Genomic DNA, 19,852 nt, shown 5'->3' with positions numbered 1-19,852 from the left:
GGAATGAGATAAATCAAACAATTTCTACATATCAAGGGAGCAAGTGTTTTGGGTTTTGTTTATTTGTTTTTGTTTTTTAAAGACAGGGACTTTTTATCCTGCTTAGGCTAGATTTACAATGCTAATCAGAGGCTAGAGTCCACCATTAATTGGTATAGAAGCTTTGACTTACTCCATTTTCCTACACTGAACTTGCCCCCTACCTTCTCAGAGAAGAAGCTCCACCATATTAGCTTAGCACATTGCAGTGAAAAACTGACAAACACAAAAAACCCATCCACCTCAGCCTCCCTAGGAGTGGAGATTATATGGGTAAATCATAAGGCCTAATAGGAACCACCTTAGGGGAGGCTCAAGTAAAACTAATATGCAAATTAGTTGAACCTAAGTCACTGGGCCCACTCCCTTTTTATCCCATTAATCTATTCATTTGACCCTTCTTTGGGGGGGTGACCCAATTCAAACATCCTGAGACTTCTCCTGATGTAAATGGTTCTGTTTGGCCAAGGTTCTGCCTGTCTATGTATACCCTCCTTTTTCCTCTCTTTCACAAACTCTCCCTCACTTTTTAGCCAGAGTTTGCAATAGGAGCCTGAATACATATTCTTCCTTAATTTTTGAACCTCAAGAGGGCTGCCTCTTGAACCTGGGACACCTTGTTCTAATCTCAGGAACTCCCAGACTCATTTTAATGTATGATGCCATTGAAAATGGATGAAGTAAGAATATAAGAAATTTTGTAATCTCTCCATCCTTTTTCTTTTAATCATGTCTAGGATCTTTGAACATCTCATTCATTTCTAAGCCTTGCCTGTGAATTGAGTCAAAAGTTCAAAATTCATTGCAAGGACTAGTTAGTGAAGATTAGTAGCAACATATCTAGAATAAGAATTTTATGATGCCTTCAACTGTCATGTTTAAAAAGAAAAACCCAAACCTCAAAAATGATTATATGGTATTTATTTCTGTTTGAAGATCTTAACGTAAATCCCAGGATACTAAACTCATTTTTTTCTTCACTCCTTCCTATACTCTCATCTGTCTTCTCTAAACATAGCCCTTTTTTTTCACTTTTATTATAAACTACCCAAGTTTAAGCTCTTATCTCTTCTCCTCTCTTAAAATAGCCTCCAAATCCTCTAGTCTATTCTCTCTACTTTTTTATAAACCACTACTTGAATTATTGTCCTAACGTTACTCTGATCACATCACTCAAAAACCTTAGTGGGTCCATAATGCTTACTGAAAAAAGCCTAAATTCCTGATCCTGGCATTCAAGGCTGTCAGTGATCTAGTCCCAACCTTACTTTTACTTGTTTTATATTATTCCCCTTCTTGTCAAACTGAATTACTCACCATCTGTATTATTGTCCTGCCCTCTCCTATCTCTGTGTTCCTGCCATCTGCTCTTTTTGGAATGATCTCCATCTGTTTTAGTCCCATTCTTCCTTTTAGGTCCTAATCACGTGCTACATCCTATGGGTTATTTTCCCTGATTCTTCCTCCTCCAGTCCAGCTAAAAATTTCCCCATTCTCTTCAGGTTTCTCCTAGTACTTTTGGGGGTTCCTTCTTTAAAATTTAAGATGAAGATAGAATGTCATGAGAGGAAGAGGCATATATGTAATACCATATAATATCCTCTCCCTGTTTGGGAAATATCATTTGTATATGTATAATTATGCCCACTGAAACATCCAGTTCAAGTAGCTAAAAAAGAGCTAGAGGTATTAGAGTTGGCCATAGTTGCCATTACTAATAATAATAAAGCCTGGCCAGAAACCCCAATGACCCCTCTACTTATTTTACATCTAATTAACAAGATAAAAGTAATTTCTAAGATTTCAAGTTAATTTATAATAAGATTTTTAAAAATCTTCATTATCTTTATGACATTAAAAGTACCTTTGACCTGGTATTTACTAGCTTCATGATAATATAGATTACATTCGAATGTGTATTTTGTATGTAGGTTATGATCTCAAAGAGCAAATGGAAATACTATTGAGAAATGGAAAGAAAGAGGGAGAGAAAAGGAAATGTATCATATGTACATGTGCATGTATATATGTTTGTATATATGAAAACATCTGCCACAGTAGAAGAGACTTGGCCACTGATACCTGAAGACATGAGATATATTTGATAGTAATTCATTTTCTCCCAGATACTTTTGATAGGTTGGAAATAAAATCTATAGGAAAACTCAACCCATCTATGAACCTAAGAAATGCCTCTATGAATTGTAGACTTAATGAAGATAAAACCAGATTTGATTATGAGAGCCAAGAAGCTTAAATTTAAAGTTTTGATGACTCTAAACCTCAAAGAAAAGGAAGGGCCAGAGCCTCCACTGTCAAAGCAGAAAGTTTTAACTTTCCTGGCTCAGTTGCATGACAGTAAGATTAGAGAACAAGGAAAACAGACTACAGGATACCCCATCATTTCATGCAGGCTCAGCTTCTGCCTCCTTGGCAGACCACTCTCTATGTTTCACAGGGCAAGATTTAGCCACTGACTCTGGAAGGCTGCACAGAAAAAGGCCTTCCAGCTGCTCTCCTCACCTAAGTTTTTTTTTTTTTTTTTTTCTGATGGCTTGATAAAGAACAGGCAGCCTGGAGCATATGGAAATGATAACAAACACAAATGAGACCTCTCCATAGGTAAAAACTTAGATATTAAATTAGGGAAAAGGAGAAGCACATTTAGGGAACCTCCCCATAATTCCTGATACCCCAAAGCAAATCCCATTGTGAATAAATTCTAAGAGTCAATCTAAGGCCCTGAAATATGCAGATTGGCTGTTTATATAATTCATATCCATGAAATAAATGTCAACAGTACCCTTTATTTAACATTAAGCAAATTCCATTTAATGAGATATGGGATTTTATATATCAGGGCATGAGGAACCTCCATTTTCAGCAGCCTATTCTCCCAACTTGACTCTCTTCCCCTCACTTCCATGCCCTGAATTCCTTCAGTTCCCTTTTATATATGTTTTTCCTTCTTTAAAATATAATCTCATGTTTTCCCCTTGCAGACTGATTTTTTTTAAGTGAGCAGAACAAAAACTCTATACACAGTAACACTGTATAGATGATCAAATTTGATAGACTTTGCACTTCTCAGAAATACAATGATCTACAACAGACTAATGATGAAAAATACTATGTACATCCAGAGAAACAACTATAGAATCTGAATACATATTAAAGCATACAATTGTCATTTTGTTATTGTTGTGAGTTTTTTTTAATTTTTAAATTTTTTATTTTAATAGTATTGTTATTTTTATAAAATTTTGAGTTCCAACTTTTTTCTTTCTCCCTTTCTTTTTTATTTTTTTTCACATGTGTTATTTCTTTTTTTAAAGATTTTTATTTTCAAAACATATGCATGGATAATTTTTCAACATTGACCCTTTCAAGACCTTATGTTCCAAATTTTCCCTTCAAAGAATATGCACAATTTGATAACTGTTTGATCATAGTTCCAAACTGCTCTCCAGAATGGCTGGATCCCTTCACAATTCCTTCAACAATGTATCAGTGGCCCAGTTTTCCCACATCCCCTCCAACATTTGTCATTATCTTTTCCTGTCATCTTAGCCAATCTGAGAGGTGTGTAGTGGTACCAGATTGAATTTTTTTAAGAGGCCATTCTCTGCTTCCTTTCTTATGTAACTTTAATCACTGAATGGGTGTTGCTTCAGCCAAACTAATACTTATTAAAGACCTTAGCTTAAAAAGTCAGGAGCTCCCACTAAATCTAGAGCAATCTGTACTCTTCCTGATTTACATCTGGCCACTGGATCCAGATGGCTCTGGAGGAGAAAGTCATATTTCTTTTCCAATGATTCTAATAATGTCTTGAATACACTAAGTGTATTAATATTATTAATATTACACTAAGTGTATTAATAAATGTTCTATCAATCAATCTATATATTGATCAATCAGTCTATCTATCCAGAAAATTTCTTTCCTATAAAAGAACTAAGTAAGGACTTCAAGCAGACCTCCATTTTTGTCCTGCCATCCTGGTCATCTATCTTTGCATAGCTTTAAACACTTCAAAATAGGGAAAAAAAATTGTAAAGCCACCTCATATGAGTTGGTTTGTTTGTTTTCAAAATAGCAAATGATTTTAAATATAACTCTGGCACCTAGACACAAGCTTATGAGAGGTTCTTCTGTTAAATCCTAGGGGAGAAACAGTCCATTCAGTTCACAAGTATTCTCAACTTGTGATTTCCAAACCTAATTTCCCTCAAAGAGGGTTAGCTTGAATTTTATTCTATTTCCTCATGGATTTTTGACTATCTAATTTTTAAGTTGAAAAAAATATATCTTTATTTCCCCTGGCTTATCTGTCTTTAACAGGGAATGTGCAAAACCTACTGAGACAGGCTATTCAACTTTTGGATGGCTCAAAATATTGGAAAAAAACTTTTTTTTTTTTTCTAACATTAAACTCAAATACATTTCTTTTTTTTGCTTGTACCAGTGGACAAAGTTGAGAAAACCTTCCACACGCCAACCCTTAAAACACTTACACAACATTTACTCTTCTAGGTAAATATGTTCTCAGGTTAAATTTCCCTAATTTTTTCAATGGATCTCTGTTCTGGTCACTTTCACTTAGAAAATTTCCATTTCATCTTTGTTAAAAATGAGACACCCAGATTGGCTAGAATGACAGGGAAAGATAATGCGGAAAGTTGGAGGGGATGTTGGAAAACTGGGATACTGATACATTGTTGGTGGAATTGTGAATACATCAAGCCATTCTGGAGAGCGATTTGGAACTATGCTCAAAAAGTTATCAAACTGTGCATACTCTTTGATCCAGCAGTGTTGCTACTGGGAAAGGGACCTGTATGTGCAAGAATGTTTGTGATAGCCCTCTTTGTGGTGGCCAGAAATTGGAAACTACTTGGATGCCCATCAATTGGAGAATGGCTAAATAAATTGTGGTATATGAATGTTATGGAATATTATTGTTCTGTAAGAAATGACCAGCAGGATGATTTCAGAAAGGCCTGGAGAGACTTACATGAACGAACTGATGCTAAGTGAAATGAGCAGGACCAAGAGATCATTATATACTTCAACAACAATACTAGATGATGATCAATTCTGATGGACGTGGGGATGGACAATGAGATGAACCAAATCAGTTCCAATAGTGCAGTAATGAATAGAACCAGCTACACCCAGTGAAAGAACTCTGGGAAATGAGTGTGAATCACTACATAGAATTCCCAGTGCCTCTATTTTTGTCCATCTACATTCTGGATTTCCTTCACAGGTTAATTGTACATTATTTCAAAGTCCAATTCTTCTTGTACAGCAAAACAATTGTATGGACATGTATACATATATTGTATTTAACATATACTTTAACATATACTTTGTATTGGAATACCTGCCATCTGGGGGAGGGGGTTGGGGGGGAAGGAGGAGAAAAGTTGGAACAAAAAGTTTTACAATTATCAATGCTGAAAAATTAGCCATGCATATATCTTGTAAATAAAAAGCTATAACAAAAAAAAAAAAAAAAGAAACACCTCTATAAACTAGCTAAGGATCACCAGATCAGAATAGAATATCTTAGAACTACTCTTTGTATATTATAATTATAATACTCTTTGGATATTATAATTCTTGCTATAATTTTTGAGTGCATGAGCTTTTTGACTCATAATGAATTTGCAATCCACTGAATTCATCAAACTTTTTCAGGCCACTGTTAATCCATCACTTGTTTATAAAATTTGTTTTAACTGAAATATAAGACTTTACCTTTATTCCTATTAAAATCATCTTGCTGGACTTAGTCTCACATTCTAGTTTGTCAAGATAATAATAGCTAACACTTATATAACACTCAAAATGTTCCAGGCACTATGCTAAATACTTTACAATTATTATCTCGTTTGATTCATAGAACAACCCACAGTGATATACTTAATTATTATTTCCATTCAACAAATGAAAAGACTGAGACAGAGATTAAATTATTTACCCAGGATCATATAACTAGTAATATCTAAGATTGGATTTGAACTGAAATCTACCTGACTCTGGGCCCAGACAGAGATCTACCTATTTAGCTATCCTTAAGATCTTATGGCAGTTATATGTTCCAAATTTGAAAAATATGCTACTTCTGCCCTTGATTGATGAATGAAAATGATGAAATTGGTGAAAATTGTGAAAAAAATTGCACATGGTCTATCAAATAGAGATATTCCAAAGGATGACAAGATGAAACAATATATTTCCATTTTCTTAGTAAAGCATGGATGGCTATGAATTTGAAGTACAATATGTTATTAAATGTAATTACTATATTGGAGCCTGTGTTGATTTTGCTTTTTTTTTTTTTTTTTTTTTTTTTTTTTTTTTTTTTTTTTTTTGTTACAAGGGAAGATTTGGTGGGAAAAGGGATTATATATGGATAATGTAATGAGAGCCTAAAAACAAGAGGCAATAATGAAGTATTTTAAAGTTAAATTGAATCATAAATGACTAATCTTTGCTTCTGGCCTTCAACTAGTTTCCAAGCCCAACTAACGCCTAGACTACAGTTCTTCTTTTCCACAGAAATAGCTTGAGACTATTGATATAAAAGTTAGATTGTCAGTCCATATTGGGTCAATAAGCCAAAAATTTTGAATGTCTAAAATCCAATTTCCTAAGATTTAAGGGGCTAGGCTCTTTGTTAACCATTGTTGACTGGATTTGAACTGAAATCTACCTGACTGAGCCCAGAGATCTATCTACTTAACTGCTCTTAAGATCCTATGCAACATTTAGTTAACTTATATGTTCCAAATTTGATAAATATGCTATTTCTGCCCTTGATTGAAGAATTAAAATGGTGAAATTGTTGAAAATTCAAAAAAAAAAAAAAAAGATACTGAAAAAATTACAAATGAGCAATCAACTAGAGAGATATTCCAAAATCTTTAACTTAACTCAAATAAATTAAGAGAAAATTAGTTCTAGATAATTGTTTCTGATACCTAGTAATTACCATTAGGTCACTAGCAATTACTAAGAAGATATCAAAAGAAAAGACTCCTGTTTAAATAGCATAATTTTGTTGATATACATATCTTTTTCATGCACATAAACATATGTGTGTATTTGAATGTCAGATAAGCCATGTTTTGGTTAATTTGGAAATAAGGAAGAAAGACTGATGTGCTACTAAATCTAGCAGGAAAATTAATCATGGCATGTGTGTGGCATTTTCTCCTCATTTTGAAAAGGTTGCAGAAGGTTACAAAGAGAGGCTTTCAAGAAAATGATCAAAAGAAGACAACCAGGAAAATATTTTGTCTCGGTATCTCCAAACTGGGGAAGGAGATAAGTCAACATTATTGTAAGGTACCTTATATTAGCATAGGTCCTAGAAATAGGAGATACTTCTCATATACTCTTTGCTGTCTCAATGTCATACTGATTCCAGTTTCTCCCATCTTTCTGGTATCCAAAATTTCTCATGTGGAAGCAAATGATAAGTCAATGATTTTTTAAAAGTTGCTTGCACACTGTTAGACACAAATATGACCTTATTAAGATTTCAGAGTACACCTCAGGAATCTGACTCCTCTTACAAACTCTTAAGGGAAAGATGTCCCTACTGCCATAGTATCTATTTTAGTAGGCAATGCTTTGAGAAATAGCCTAGGTTATTTAACAATTTCCAAAATAGTAGCAAACTGTCTCGGCAAAAATAAATATCTAGGAAGAAGGTCTTTATTATGTTTCAGAACTTGCTTTCTTAATTAGGAGCAGATCTTAGTAGCTGTGATTTATTTGGTTGCTTTTTTTTTTAAAGGACGTGTCTTCAAGAACTGAAAATTTCTTGATATGTTATAACAACATGTATATTTTTCAAATATGCATTCCTACTGAAGTAATAAAAAAAATGAACCAGGAATTTTCATGCTAGTTTTGATTTAGGATTCAAAACAGAACCTACAATGTGCATTTTTTCATTGTTCCAAAACATGCATGAACTGGTATAAAATCCACAGGACTCCCTCATCCATGACAATAAAAAGAAAGCAGATTGAGATACAAATTCAAGTTTTAGCAACATCAACAAGATTTTCGTTATTATTCTAAAACATGAAATTCACGGAATTTCTTCCTAGCCTCAAAATTTAGGTTCCTCCAAAATGTGGGTTCTCCCAAAAAAGTAAAGTATTAAAAAAGGGATGGGGAATAACTATACATGATACTTGTTCTCCCCATGTATTCGAAGCTCATCTGATAGCTTGTTTACTTATTATAGAAAGAGACTGTACTTACTGAATTACATTTTCAAGATTCCTAAAACTTGGATTGACATCATGAGGATATTATTGATTTTAAGTAAATTCAACTATAAGAAAACTATTTGGGAAGCCTTTCATAATCTAACTCTTTCCTACTTTTTCAATATTTTCATATCTGTAAAACATGTGACTATTCCACAAACAAAACACTCCATCTCTCAGCTGTAGACATCCTAGCTATCTTCCATGCCGAGAAAGCTCTTCCTCTTCTACTCCACCAACTCACCTGCATGCTTTCTTTATGTCCCAATTAATTTTCCAGGAAAACTTCTCCAACTCTTCATAATTCCAGTTCCTTCTCTTCATTAATTATTTTCTGTTTATGCTGAACATAACTTACTCTTTATATACGTGTTTGCATGTTGTAGACTGTGAGTTCCTTGAGGTCAGGATTGTCTTGTGTCTCCTTTTGTGCCTCTATTACTTAGTTAAGTACATGGCACATTGTAAGCAGTTTAAAATGTTTGATTGAATTCATTAATAGAATTTTATCTGTGTATTATCCTTACCTGTGCAATTTATCTTCCAGTATTTCCATGTACTTCACAATATTTTCCTTCACACTTTTCTCTGTTGGGAGGAGGAAAAAAGTAAGGTTAATGTAAGAAGACATATAAATTGACCTAGTTCACTCAAAAATGGATATAAAAAGTAAAGATGTCTTATTCTATGAAGAGTCCAGGCCCTTCAACTTACAGATATGAACTGAAACTCAGAATGATTAATTGACTTGCTTAGTATCTTCACATATCTTCCTACATATAAGATCTCATCTTTGTGCCTTGTCTGGGAGCCAAAAAAATAAGGTTGGTGATTGTCAGAAGACAGAAAATAATGGAAGAAATCAGTAGCCAAGAATAAATAGCCATTTTACTGAGAAAATACTCATGAGACTATCAGCAAAGAATCCAATTCAATAAAACATTGTTGGTCTTATTCTACTGCTCAGAGTTTAAAGGTGCATGAGTTCCTTTTGCAATTCAATTCACCAAAGATGAATCTGTGCTTGGCAGGTCATAATTTCTGGGTATCTTGTTTTTGCATAAGATACACACCTCTACTTTCTATTAAATATACCTTGAATCTGCTCAGCTTGTTGATCCTGTGATTGCCAAACTTTACTACATCTTCTGGGTTTCTGCTTTTCAGGATAATCTTTAGGGGACTGTCAATTCTCTGAAATAGGGCAGTAACTAAAAAGCTTCACCCTAAAAAGCCTCTACACTAATAAGGGTAGATTAACAATTCTTTTATTTTATATCTGAGGCTAGGAGCTGATACAATTAGCCATGATCAACAAAGCACAGCTGGGATGCCATGCCATTGAGATTTATTTTATTCTTTTGACTATTTTGGGTATTAATTTACTATGTATGCTACCTCCCCTCAAAAAATTGTATGAAGTAAAGTTAGGAAATTCCCTTTAATTCCTGTTAGATCCCTAATAAAGGTTCTCTGTTCCCAATACACATTTTGGGGACTCTGCACAAAAGATTTCCACAGGAGCTGTGTAGATGTCAAGACTACCAAGTCTATCCTGCCTATCAATACCCTTCTTGATTGTCATGAAAAAAAAAAAAAAAAAAAAAGTTGAGCAAGAACAAAATATAAGGGAAGTAGGCCAAACAATTGCCTCCCCTGCCATCTTATTCACACTCCTTCTTTATTACATATATCTGCCAACCACAACAAATTTCTGAATTTCCTCTATATTCTGATTAGCACAAAACCTCAGTTTCCCAAAAGGTAATTCCTAAGTGAAATAGCAATTGACCTGAGTGGCTGGTTTTGTTTGTTTTTGCTTTTGCTTCTTTGGGGGTGGGGGATGAGGAATGGAGGGTGGTTGTTGTTATTGGGTTGTTTTTGTTTTGTTTTTAATTTAAGATTGCATCCTCAAGGTCACTTTGAAAATACATTGCTGAAGACAAATCTATTTCTCATTCAACTCAAGTTCACAGGAAGATACTGAGCTCCAAAGACCTAAATCTTTGGTATCACTTTCACTAACTAATATAAAAGTACCATAACTTTGTGTGCCAAGAGCCTACCTTCCTATAAGTCAAAACACATTGAAAATGTGTTCTATTTCATTAAGGCAGCACAATAGTGTTGCTTCATTTTAGCTGCACAGAATTAGACATCTTGTTCCAAAGTCAATGTTTTTTGATTGATTAACTGCTCATGAATAATGACTTAGAACTCCTGAAAGCCTGATCTTTTTCTTCTTTTTTTTTCCCTTCCTCTTTATCTCGCAAATACTTTCATCATTCAACCTGATCAGACACCTATAAGACAGTAGATCCAGGATTATGTATGTCACAGGCATAAATTTTAGGGCTCAATAGAATGAGTAGCAGTCATTTTGGTCAAGTTCATGTAGCTACCATCTTTAAATTACTCACCCTAACCAGTACTATAGGAGTGTGTGACATAGGAGAGAGTTTGCTTTAGAATTGGGAAGAAGGGTTCAATCCTGACATCTAAAACCTAGTAGTCCTGTGATTTTGGTCAACTGAACCTCTCATTGCCCCGGGCAGCCAAGAGATGCATTGAATAGAACTGGATATAGAGTCAAGATTTGGATTTCAAATCCAACTTCAAACACTTATTAGCAAATCATTCAACCAGTCCCTCAGCAGTAACATGGAAATAATAACAGTATCTATTTCACAGCTTTGTTATAAATATCAAATGAGGTAATATCTACAGGTGTCTAGCAAAATAACTGGCACATCAAAAGCACTATGCAAATGATTATTCTTCTCTTTTCTTCTGAGACTATAAATTTCACAAGAGTGGATAATATATATATTAGTTCAAGTAGTCTCCTTATTTGGAATTCCCTATACTAATGAAACTACAGTTCAAATTAAAGCAAACAAAAACAAACCATTCCTAATAATGCAAAATAACCAGATTTAGGAATAGAAATTTAGAAATTAAATTCAATTTCCTTATTTTACAGATAAGGACACTGAGGGTTAGAGAGATTAGGTTATTCATAATTGGTGTCCTTGACTGAAGTCTCTTGCTTGAGTAATCCATTATCCATTAAACTTTCAAAATAATATTCTTAAATTACAAGTCTGACTATATCCTGCTCTTGTTCAGTAAACTCTAGCAACTCCCTCTAGAATTAAAATACAAAATTCATCATCATGAAATGAATGTCAAAGAACTTAAACAATAGATGACAACACATGTGGTTGCCTTGGAAGGGCCAGACTAAATAATTTCACAAGTCTTATATGGTCCACAGGTCAAATGTTCAACACCCCTGCCCTCGATTATGCCACATGGGGGATCCTTAAAGCTTAAAGGCTTCCAGTCAGAGCTGTGAAAGGAACAGAAAAATATAAAAGGAATCAGATCAGATACACCCACTGACTCCCAGAAGTGTGCAGAATGCAATCCTAATATGGAGTCTAAAGTTAAGAAGGTGAAAGAATGAGCAAACAACAGCAACAAAAAAGAATGTGACTACAAAGAGCTAGAATGGTGACAGGTGAGCTCAAGATATAAACACAAAAGAAGAGAATTTGTTAAAACAACAACAACAACAACAACAACAACAACCACCACAATCAAAGCCTTAAAGAAAAATGTGGTTGGACATAATCCAACAAGAATTCTTAGGAGAGGGAAAGAAGAAGCTAAAAACTATTTTAAAAACCAAAGAGAACAGTAGAGGAACTACTGGGGAAAGAGATAAGAACAAAGAAAGAAAGACAAAAGTTAAGAGTTTGAAAAGAGGTATAATACTGCTGAGGACAATAACTCTGAAAATTAGAATTGGTTAAATGGAAGCTAATGATTCCATGAGACAAAGAAAATTTTTTAAAAGTTAAAAAAAACTTCAGGAGGTAGGGTAGAAGAAAATCTGAAATATCTCATAGGAAAAAAAATGACCTAAAATAGTTTAAGGTGAGGTTATTTTAGGGTTACTGGATTATCTGAAAACCATGAATAGATAAAAACCTGTACAGCATATTTCAAGAAATCATAAAAGAAAACTGTTCAGTTATCTTTCAGATACCATATATTAATATTTGCATATCAGGAACCAAAGGACAAAGTAAAATTGGAAAATATTCACTGATCATATTCTGAGAGAAACTTCAAAATAAAAACTCCCAGGAATCTTATACCCTAAATTCATAATTCTCAGATCAAGGAAAAAAAATATGACAAGCAGCAAGAAAGAAAGATTGTAAGTACTCAGGAGCCACAATCAGGATCATGCAAGATTTAGTACTTGCCACTAGGAAGGAATAAAGGGTTTAAAATATGATAATCTAAAAGGCAAAGAATCTAGACTTATATCCAAGAATAACCCATATAGAAAAAAAAAACTGAATATAATATTACATGAGGAAATAGGCATTTAGTGCAATAAAGGACTTCCAAGCATTCTTAGATGAATGAGACCAGAGCTGAATAGAAAATTTGACATAAAAACATAAGAATCAAGAGAAAGTATAAATAGATAAACACAAGTGATAAATCAAAAGGACTAAAAAAGGGAAAACTGTTTATATTCTTATATAAGGAAATGTAGCCTCTCAAAATGTTATCATCACCAAGGATAATAGCATCTAAATGCAAACATGCCCTATGTTTGTTTTGTTATGTCTAGATGATACAAAAAATAAAAAATGTAATGGGTGGGGAAGAGAAGTGCACCAAGAAGAAAAGGTAGAGAAGGAATGAGGATCACAAAAATGAAGTGCACAAAGTTTATACAACAAGATTAAGGTAGTATGAACAGTGAACAATACAAATTTCACTGTCAGCTGAACTGATCAAAGGAGAGGAAAATATATGTTTATTTACACACAGAGAGAGACACAGACATACACATACACACACACCTACGTAGTTAGATATAAACATGTATCTTATCCAATGGCGAAAAAAGAAAGAACTAGGTTAAGAGATAATGTGGGAAATTGGGGGAAGGTCAAGTCAGAAGCAAAACAGAATCTTAAAAGGAGGTGTGTGTGGGGGGGTGGGAAATTGGTTGAAAGAAAATTGGTTGTTTGGTTACTGAACTTTGTTCTCAAAGAGGACCAAAATGACATAACTACATTAGAGTCAAGTTACTGTGTGTCTGACAGACTAATGTGAGCTCAGAATGCTTAGACACAAATAGTCCCTATGAACATTCTCTAATGTTGTACATCTCACTTTTTTTTTTTCTGACTAATTCAATTCCACTTTCCTCAAAGAACACAGCATCTTCTCTAATGATGGCACATCATTCTGGGTGATCTTGTACCAGTGTCTCTCATGTCATATAATCAATTTTAAAGAAGTACAAGAGAAATGGGTTAGGGAAATACACAGTAATAATAACTATGAATGAGAATGAAATGAACTAATATAAAATATAAGAGGATACCAGAATAGATTGATTAGAAACCAGATCCCAATAATATGCTATTCAAAAGAAATCTACTTGAAACATAAAGAACATGGCAAATTAAAATAAGGAGGCGAAGCATAATCTATTATGCTCCAGCTGAAGCAAGAAAATGGATAAAAATCATGATCTAAGACAAAGCAAAACAAAAATTGACTTAATTAAATGAGATAATATGCAAGGAAATAACATTTTGCTAAAAGATACCATATATAATGAATCAATATCAATATTAAGCATATATGCACCAAAATGGTATGGCATTTAAATTCTTAAGTGAAAAGTTGTGAGTTATAGTGAGAAATAGATATTAAAGCTGCAAAAGTAGGGGGCCTCAGTATATCCCATTTAGAACTTGATAAAGTGAAAAAATAAAAAGAAAATTAACAAGAAGCAGTTAAGGACCCAATAGGAAGAGTATATCTGCTTCTCAGCTATGCATGTCATATTCATGTAAAAGGCAATACAAACTTTACAAACATGCAGAAAGCAGAAATATTAAAATATCTTTCATTGACCATACTGTCATAAAAATTGCATTTAATAAAGGACCTTTGAAACAAAGATTAAAATTTAATTAGAAACTAAATAACTTAATCCTAAAGAATGGGTAGGTTAAAGAAAATATTATAGAAATAATCAATATTTAAATAAAATAGAGAACAATGAGACCACATACCAATACTTATATGATGCAATCAAAACAGTACTTGAGAAAAAATTTTGTCTCTAAACTCTCTCATTAATAATAGAGAAAAAGAACAGATCAATAAATAAGTATACCATTAAAAAAACTAAAAAAAAAAAATTTTATCCTCAACTAAACACTAGAGTAGAAATTTTAAAAATCAAAGGAGAAATAAACAAAATTGAAATTTTTAAAAATTAAATAATAAATAAAATTATTTTAAAAAGCAACAAAGTAGAAATTCATTAACTAATTTGATTTTTATGTTTTTAGTAGTAGCATTTATTTTAGCACATAAGGCAAGCAAAGAATTGTAGTTTTGATTTTCACAGCAGTTGTGGGAAAGTACGTACTATAATTTCTCCCCTTTTACTGGTGAGCTGAAGCTGAAAATTATTGACTTTCCCAGAATTATTCATCTAGTAAGGGTGTGGGACAGGATGAAAACTCAAATCTTCCTGCCTTTAAGTATAAAACTTTATCTACTGGAAGCCTAGTAATCATGCAACCATTAACAAGGAGCCAATAAACAGGAAATAAAACACAGATAAAAATAATATAAATTGAACATCCTAAGTGCCTCCATAAGTCAGATATCAATGGTATTGAGAATTCCTAAGAAGGAAAGATAATCTCTTACTTGTGGGACTTAGAAAGGTTGCATGGTGGAAGAGTAGCTTTGGAACAGGGTATAGAAGAATAAGTAGGATTTCCACAAGAAGAAATGGTGGTAAAGATAATGGTGGTGCTGAGGGTCTGGAAAGGATAGTGCATGCAGAGAAAAAAGTGGAAGCAAAAGTATAGAGGAAAGTACATGATATGCTTCAAAAACTAATTTGATTTTTAAAAAAGAAACACAAAGTGCCTAAATCAAAAAATTGAAGAAAAAAAAAAAAAAAGGTAAATTCACAACCAATGAGGAAAAAACTAAAAGGAACTATTAAAAAATATTTCACTTAATTGTTTGCCAATTAAAGTGACAATCTAAATGAGGTATATGAATATTTACAAAAATATAAACTGGCCAGATGAGCAAAATGGAAAATAAAATAATTAAATAATTGTCTTAGAAAAAGAAACTGAATAGGTCATAAATGAATTCCCATGGGAAGAAAACAAAAGATAAGATAGATTTACAAGTGATTACCAAATATTAAAAGAACAATTTATTTCAATACTGCATAAGTTGTTTGAAGAAATAAACAAAGAAGGGATTCAAGTAATTCCTTTTATGACATAAATGTAGTCTGGATACCTAAACCAGAGAAAGTCAAAACAAAGAAGAAAAAAAACTACACCCAAATTTCTCTAAAGAATATTGATGCAAAATTTTAAAACAAAATGTTAGACTATAGAAATATATCACAAAGATCATATTTAATGATGATATTGGATTTTATCAGGAATATAGAATTGATTCACCATTAGAAAAAAAATCTATAAGTATTATTGGACTATATCAATAACAAAATAAAGAAAACTCTTGTGATTACTTTAATAGATGCCAAAAAGCTTTTAATATAATTATAACACATTCCTGTTTAAAAAAAAAATACTAGCAGGGGTGGGGCCAAGATGGTGGAGAAGATACACGCAAATTTGCAAACTCCCATCTTCCCTCAATACCAACTAGTTAAATCAGCCTCAAAAATAACACTGGACTGATAAAAACCACAAGGATTAGAAGCACAATTTACCAGCTGAAGAGAATCTGGAATTTCAACAGAAAAGGTCAGTTCTGAGGGGAGGAAAAAAAAAGATCAGCACTCAGGGTTGGACTAGGTGCTAGCACACTGTGCCAAAGAGGCTGGGGAGAACTCTGGGATCAGAGAAGCCACTGAGATAGAAGAATCTGGCACAGGCTGATAGCTCTATTCTGCTTATAAAACAGCAGATCAGAAGAGAAATCAAGCTATTTTAAAATATAAAGCCAGATCAGCAGGATTCCTCACTGGGCACTCCTCACAGTGCAGCCGTGCTAACTATCTATGAGGCATTTCCGGGGAGGGGGGAAAGGAACTCTTTCCCAGAGCTCTCGCTTAGCCCAGTCATAAGATTGCTGCATCCTATCCCCAGTCTGAGAGGAAGTTGATAAATAAATTTCTTACCCAAGAGCAGACCCCCCATAGAGTGTTAACAATGAGTAAGAAGCTGAAGAGAATGATTGACACCTTCTATACAGAGAAAGAGCAGGTATCCAACCCCAAGGAGGCTAAAAGCAGAAAGTCTCCAGATAACACACTAAAGGGGAATGATACTTGCCCCCCATCGCATAACTCTCTCTAGAAGAGACTATTAAAAAGTTAAGAGAGTTTGAAGAAAAAAAGGGGAAAGGAAAGAGAAACTATGATAGAGAATAACAACGTCCTGAAATTTGAGTTGGGAAAAATAAAGAATTCACAGGAGGTTCAGGGAAACAAAATTTGTGAATTAGAAAAAGTTAAAAAATCACAGGAAAGTAGGATTTCTGAATTGGAAAAGATAAAAAATTCCCAAGAAAGTAGGATTTGTGATTTGGAAAAAGAAAATAATTCACTAAAAAAAATATAGAAATGGAAATGGCAAAAAATTCAATAGAGCAAAATAATTCATTTTAAAACTCAATTGGACATATACAAAAAGAACTAAAAAATGTGAATGAAGAAAACTCATTAAAAATCAGGACTGAACAAATAGAAATGAATGATTCATTGAGAAACCAAGAATCAGTCAAACAAAAAAAAAAAAAAATGAAAAGCTGGGAATAATGTCAAAAAGTTACTGGGAAAATCTATAGACCTGGAAAATAGATCTAGGAGAGAAAATCTGAGGATCATTGGACTTCCTGAAAATTATGATGAAAAAAAGAGCCTAGATTGTCCAGAGATAATAGAAACAGAAGGGAAAATAGGGGTTGAAAGAATTCATAGAACACCCTCTGAAAAAGACCCTAAAAAAAGAACTCCACGGAAAATAGTGGCTAAGCTGCAGAACTACCAAACCAAGGAAAAAAATATTGCAAGCAGCTAGGAAAAAACAATTGAAATATCAAGGTGCCACAATAAGGGTCATGCAAGATCTGGCTGGCTCCACATTAAAGGATTGAAGGGACATTCCAAAAGGCAAAAGAACAAGGATTGCAACCAAGAATAAACTACCCAGCTAAGTTTAGCATTTTCTTCCATTGAAGAAGATGGTCATTTAATGAAACAGAGGAATTCCATTTGTTTCTAAGAAAAAAACCAGACTTAAACAAAAAAATTGATCTACATCCACAAGACTGAAGAGAAGCAGAAAAAAGGTAAAAAGAACTCTTTAGAACTGTATCTCTGTTGTGGATATACAGAAAGTCCACATGGATAATTCGATTTTACTTATATAACATAAAAAAGGGAAGTAGTAAAGGAAAGGGGATAATATTAGAAAAGGGAAAGGAGAGATAAAAGGAGGGAAACTACATGCGAGGAAGAGGCATAGAAAATCTACCACATCTGAGGGAATTTAGAGAGGGAGGGAGAGAAACAGTGTGTGAATCTTATTCTCACCAGAGTAGGCTCAAAGAGTAAATAATTTGACATATTTGTTTTTCAGAGAATTCTCTCTCACCTCATTATAAGGGGGGAGAGGAAAAGGGAAAAGGAAAAAGAGGAATAAGGGAAGGGTATGAGAAAGGAGAAGGGACTTAAAAGGAGGGGGGAGGAATACTAAAAAGGGAGGGCTGTGTGTCATAAGTGGGGTCCATAAATTCAATGCTGGGCAAGGGGTTCAGGGGGGACAAGGGGAAAAAAAGAATAATCAGGAGATAATATGATGGCAGGAAATACAGAATTAGTAATTTTAACTATAAATGTGAATGGGATGAACTCTCCCATTAAATGGAGGCAGATAGCAGACTGGATCAAAAGTCAGAACCCTACAATATGTTATTTACAGGAAACACACTTAAAGCAGGGAGATACATACAGAGTAAAGGTAAAAGGCTGAAGCAGAATCTATTATGCTTCAGGTGAAGCCAAAAAAGCAGGGGTAGCCATCCTTATCTCAGATCAGGCAAAAGCAGAAATTGATCTAATTAAAAGAGATAAGGAAGGAAACTATATCCTGCTAACAGGTAGCATAGACAATGAAGCCATATCAATACTAAACATATATGCACAAAGTGGTATAGTATTTAACTTCCTAAAGGAAAAGTTAAGAGAGTTGCAAGAAGAAATAGAAAGCAAAACTATAATAGTGGGAGATCTCAACCTTGCACTCTCAGAATTAGATAAATCAAATCACAAAACAAATAAGAAAGAAATTAAAGAGGAAAATAGAACATTAGAAAAACTAGGTATGATAGATCTTTGGAGAAAACTGAATGGTGATAGAAAGGAGTATACTTTCTTCTCAACAGTTCATGGAACCTGTACAAAAATTGACCATATATTGGGACATAAAGAGCTCAAAATTATATGCAGGAAGACAGAAATAGTAAATGCCTTCTTCTCAGATCACAATGCAATAAAAACTACATTCAATAAGAAGTTAGGGGTAAATAGACCAAAAAGTAATTGGAAACTAAATAATCTCATCTTAAAGAATGACAGGGTGAAACAGCAAATTATAGAAACAATTAATAATTTCACCCAAGATAATGACAACGATGAGACATCATACCAAAATTTGTGGGATATAGCTAAAGTGGTAATAAGGGGAAATTTTACATCTTTAGAGGCTTACTTGGAAAAAATAGAGAAAGAGAAGATTAATGAATTGGGCCTGCAACTTAAAAAGCTAGAAAAAGACCAAATTAAAAACCCCCAACCAAAAACTAAACTTGAAATTCTAAAATTAAAAGGAGAAATCAATAATGTTGAAAGTAAAAAAAAAAAAAAAATTGAATTGATCAATCAATAAAACCAAGAGTTGGTTTTATGAAAAAGCCAATAAATAGATAAACTTTTGGTAAATCTTATCAGAAAAAGGAAAGAGGAAAATCAAATTGTTAGTCCTAAAAATGAAAAGGAGGATCTTTCCACCAATGAAGAGGAAATTAGAGAAATAACAAGGAGTTACTTTGCCCAACTTTATGCCAAGAAATGTGATAACTTGAGTGAAATGGATGACTACCTCCAAAAATATAGGCTTCCTAGATTAACAGAAGAGGAGGTAAACTGCTTAAATAGTCCCATTTCAGAAAAAGAAATAGAACAAGCTATTAATCAACTCCCCAGGAAAAAAAATCACTAGGACAAGATGGATTTACATGTGAATTCTACCAAACATTTAAAGAACAAGTAGCCCCAATGTTATATAAACTATTTGAAAAAATAGGGGATGAAGGAGTCCTATCACACTCCTTTTATGACACAGACATGGTACTGATACCTAAAACAGGTAGGTGGAAAATGGAGAAAGAAAACTATA

General features: G+C 33.5%; 1 protein-coding gene across 1 annotated transcript in view; it reads right to left on the bottom strand.

Moving 5' to 3' along the window:
• Positions 1-19,852, bottom strand: part of DISC1 (DISC1 scaffold protein) — a 491,977-nt gene that overhangs the window by 73,034 nt on the left and 399,091 nt on the right. The window contains exon 10 of the mRNA XM_074262397.1: positions 8,864-8,924. Coding sequence (XP_074118498.1) covers positions 8,864-8,924 — 61 coding nt within the window. The remainder of the gene's footprint in view (positions 1-8,863; positions 8,925-19,852) is intronic.

The sequence above is a fragment of the Sminthopsis crassicaudata genome, chromosome 4 (genome assembly GCF_048593235.1).
Source record: "Sminthopsis crassicaudata isolate SCR6 chromosome 4, ASM4859323v1, whole genome shotgun sequence".
NCBI lineage: Eukaryota > Metazoa > Chordata > Mammalia > Dasyuromorphia > Dasyuridae > Sminthopsis > Sminthopsis crassicaudata.
This window is presented reverse-complemented; position numbering and strand designations above follow the sequence as displayed.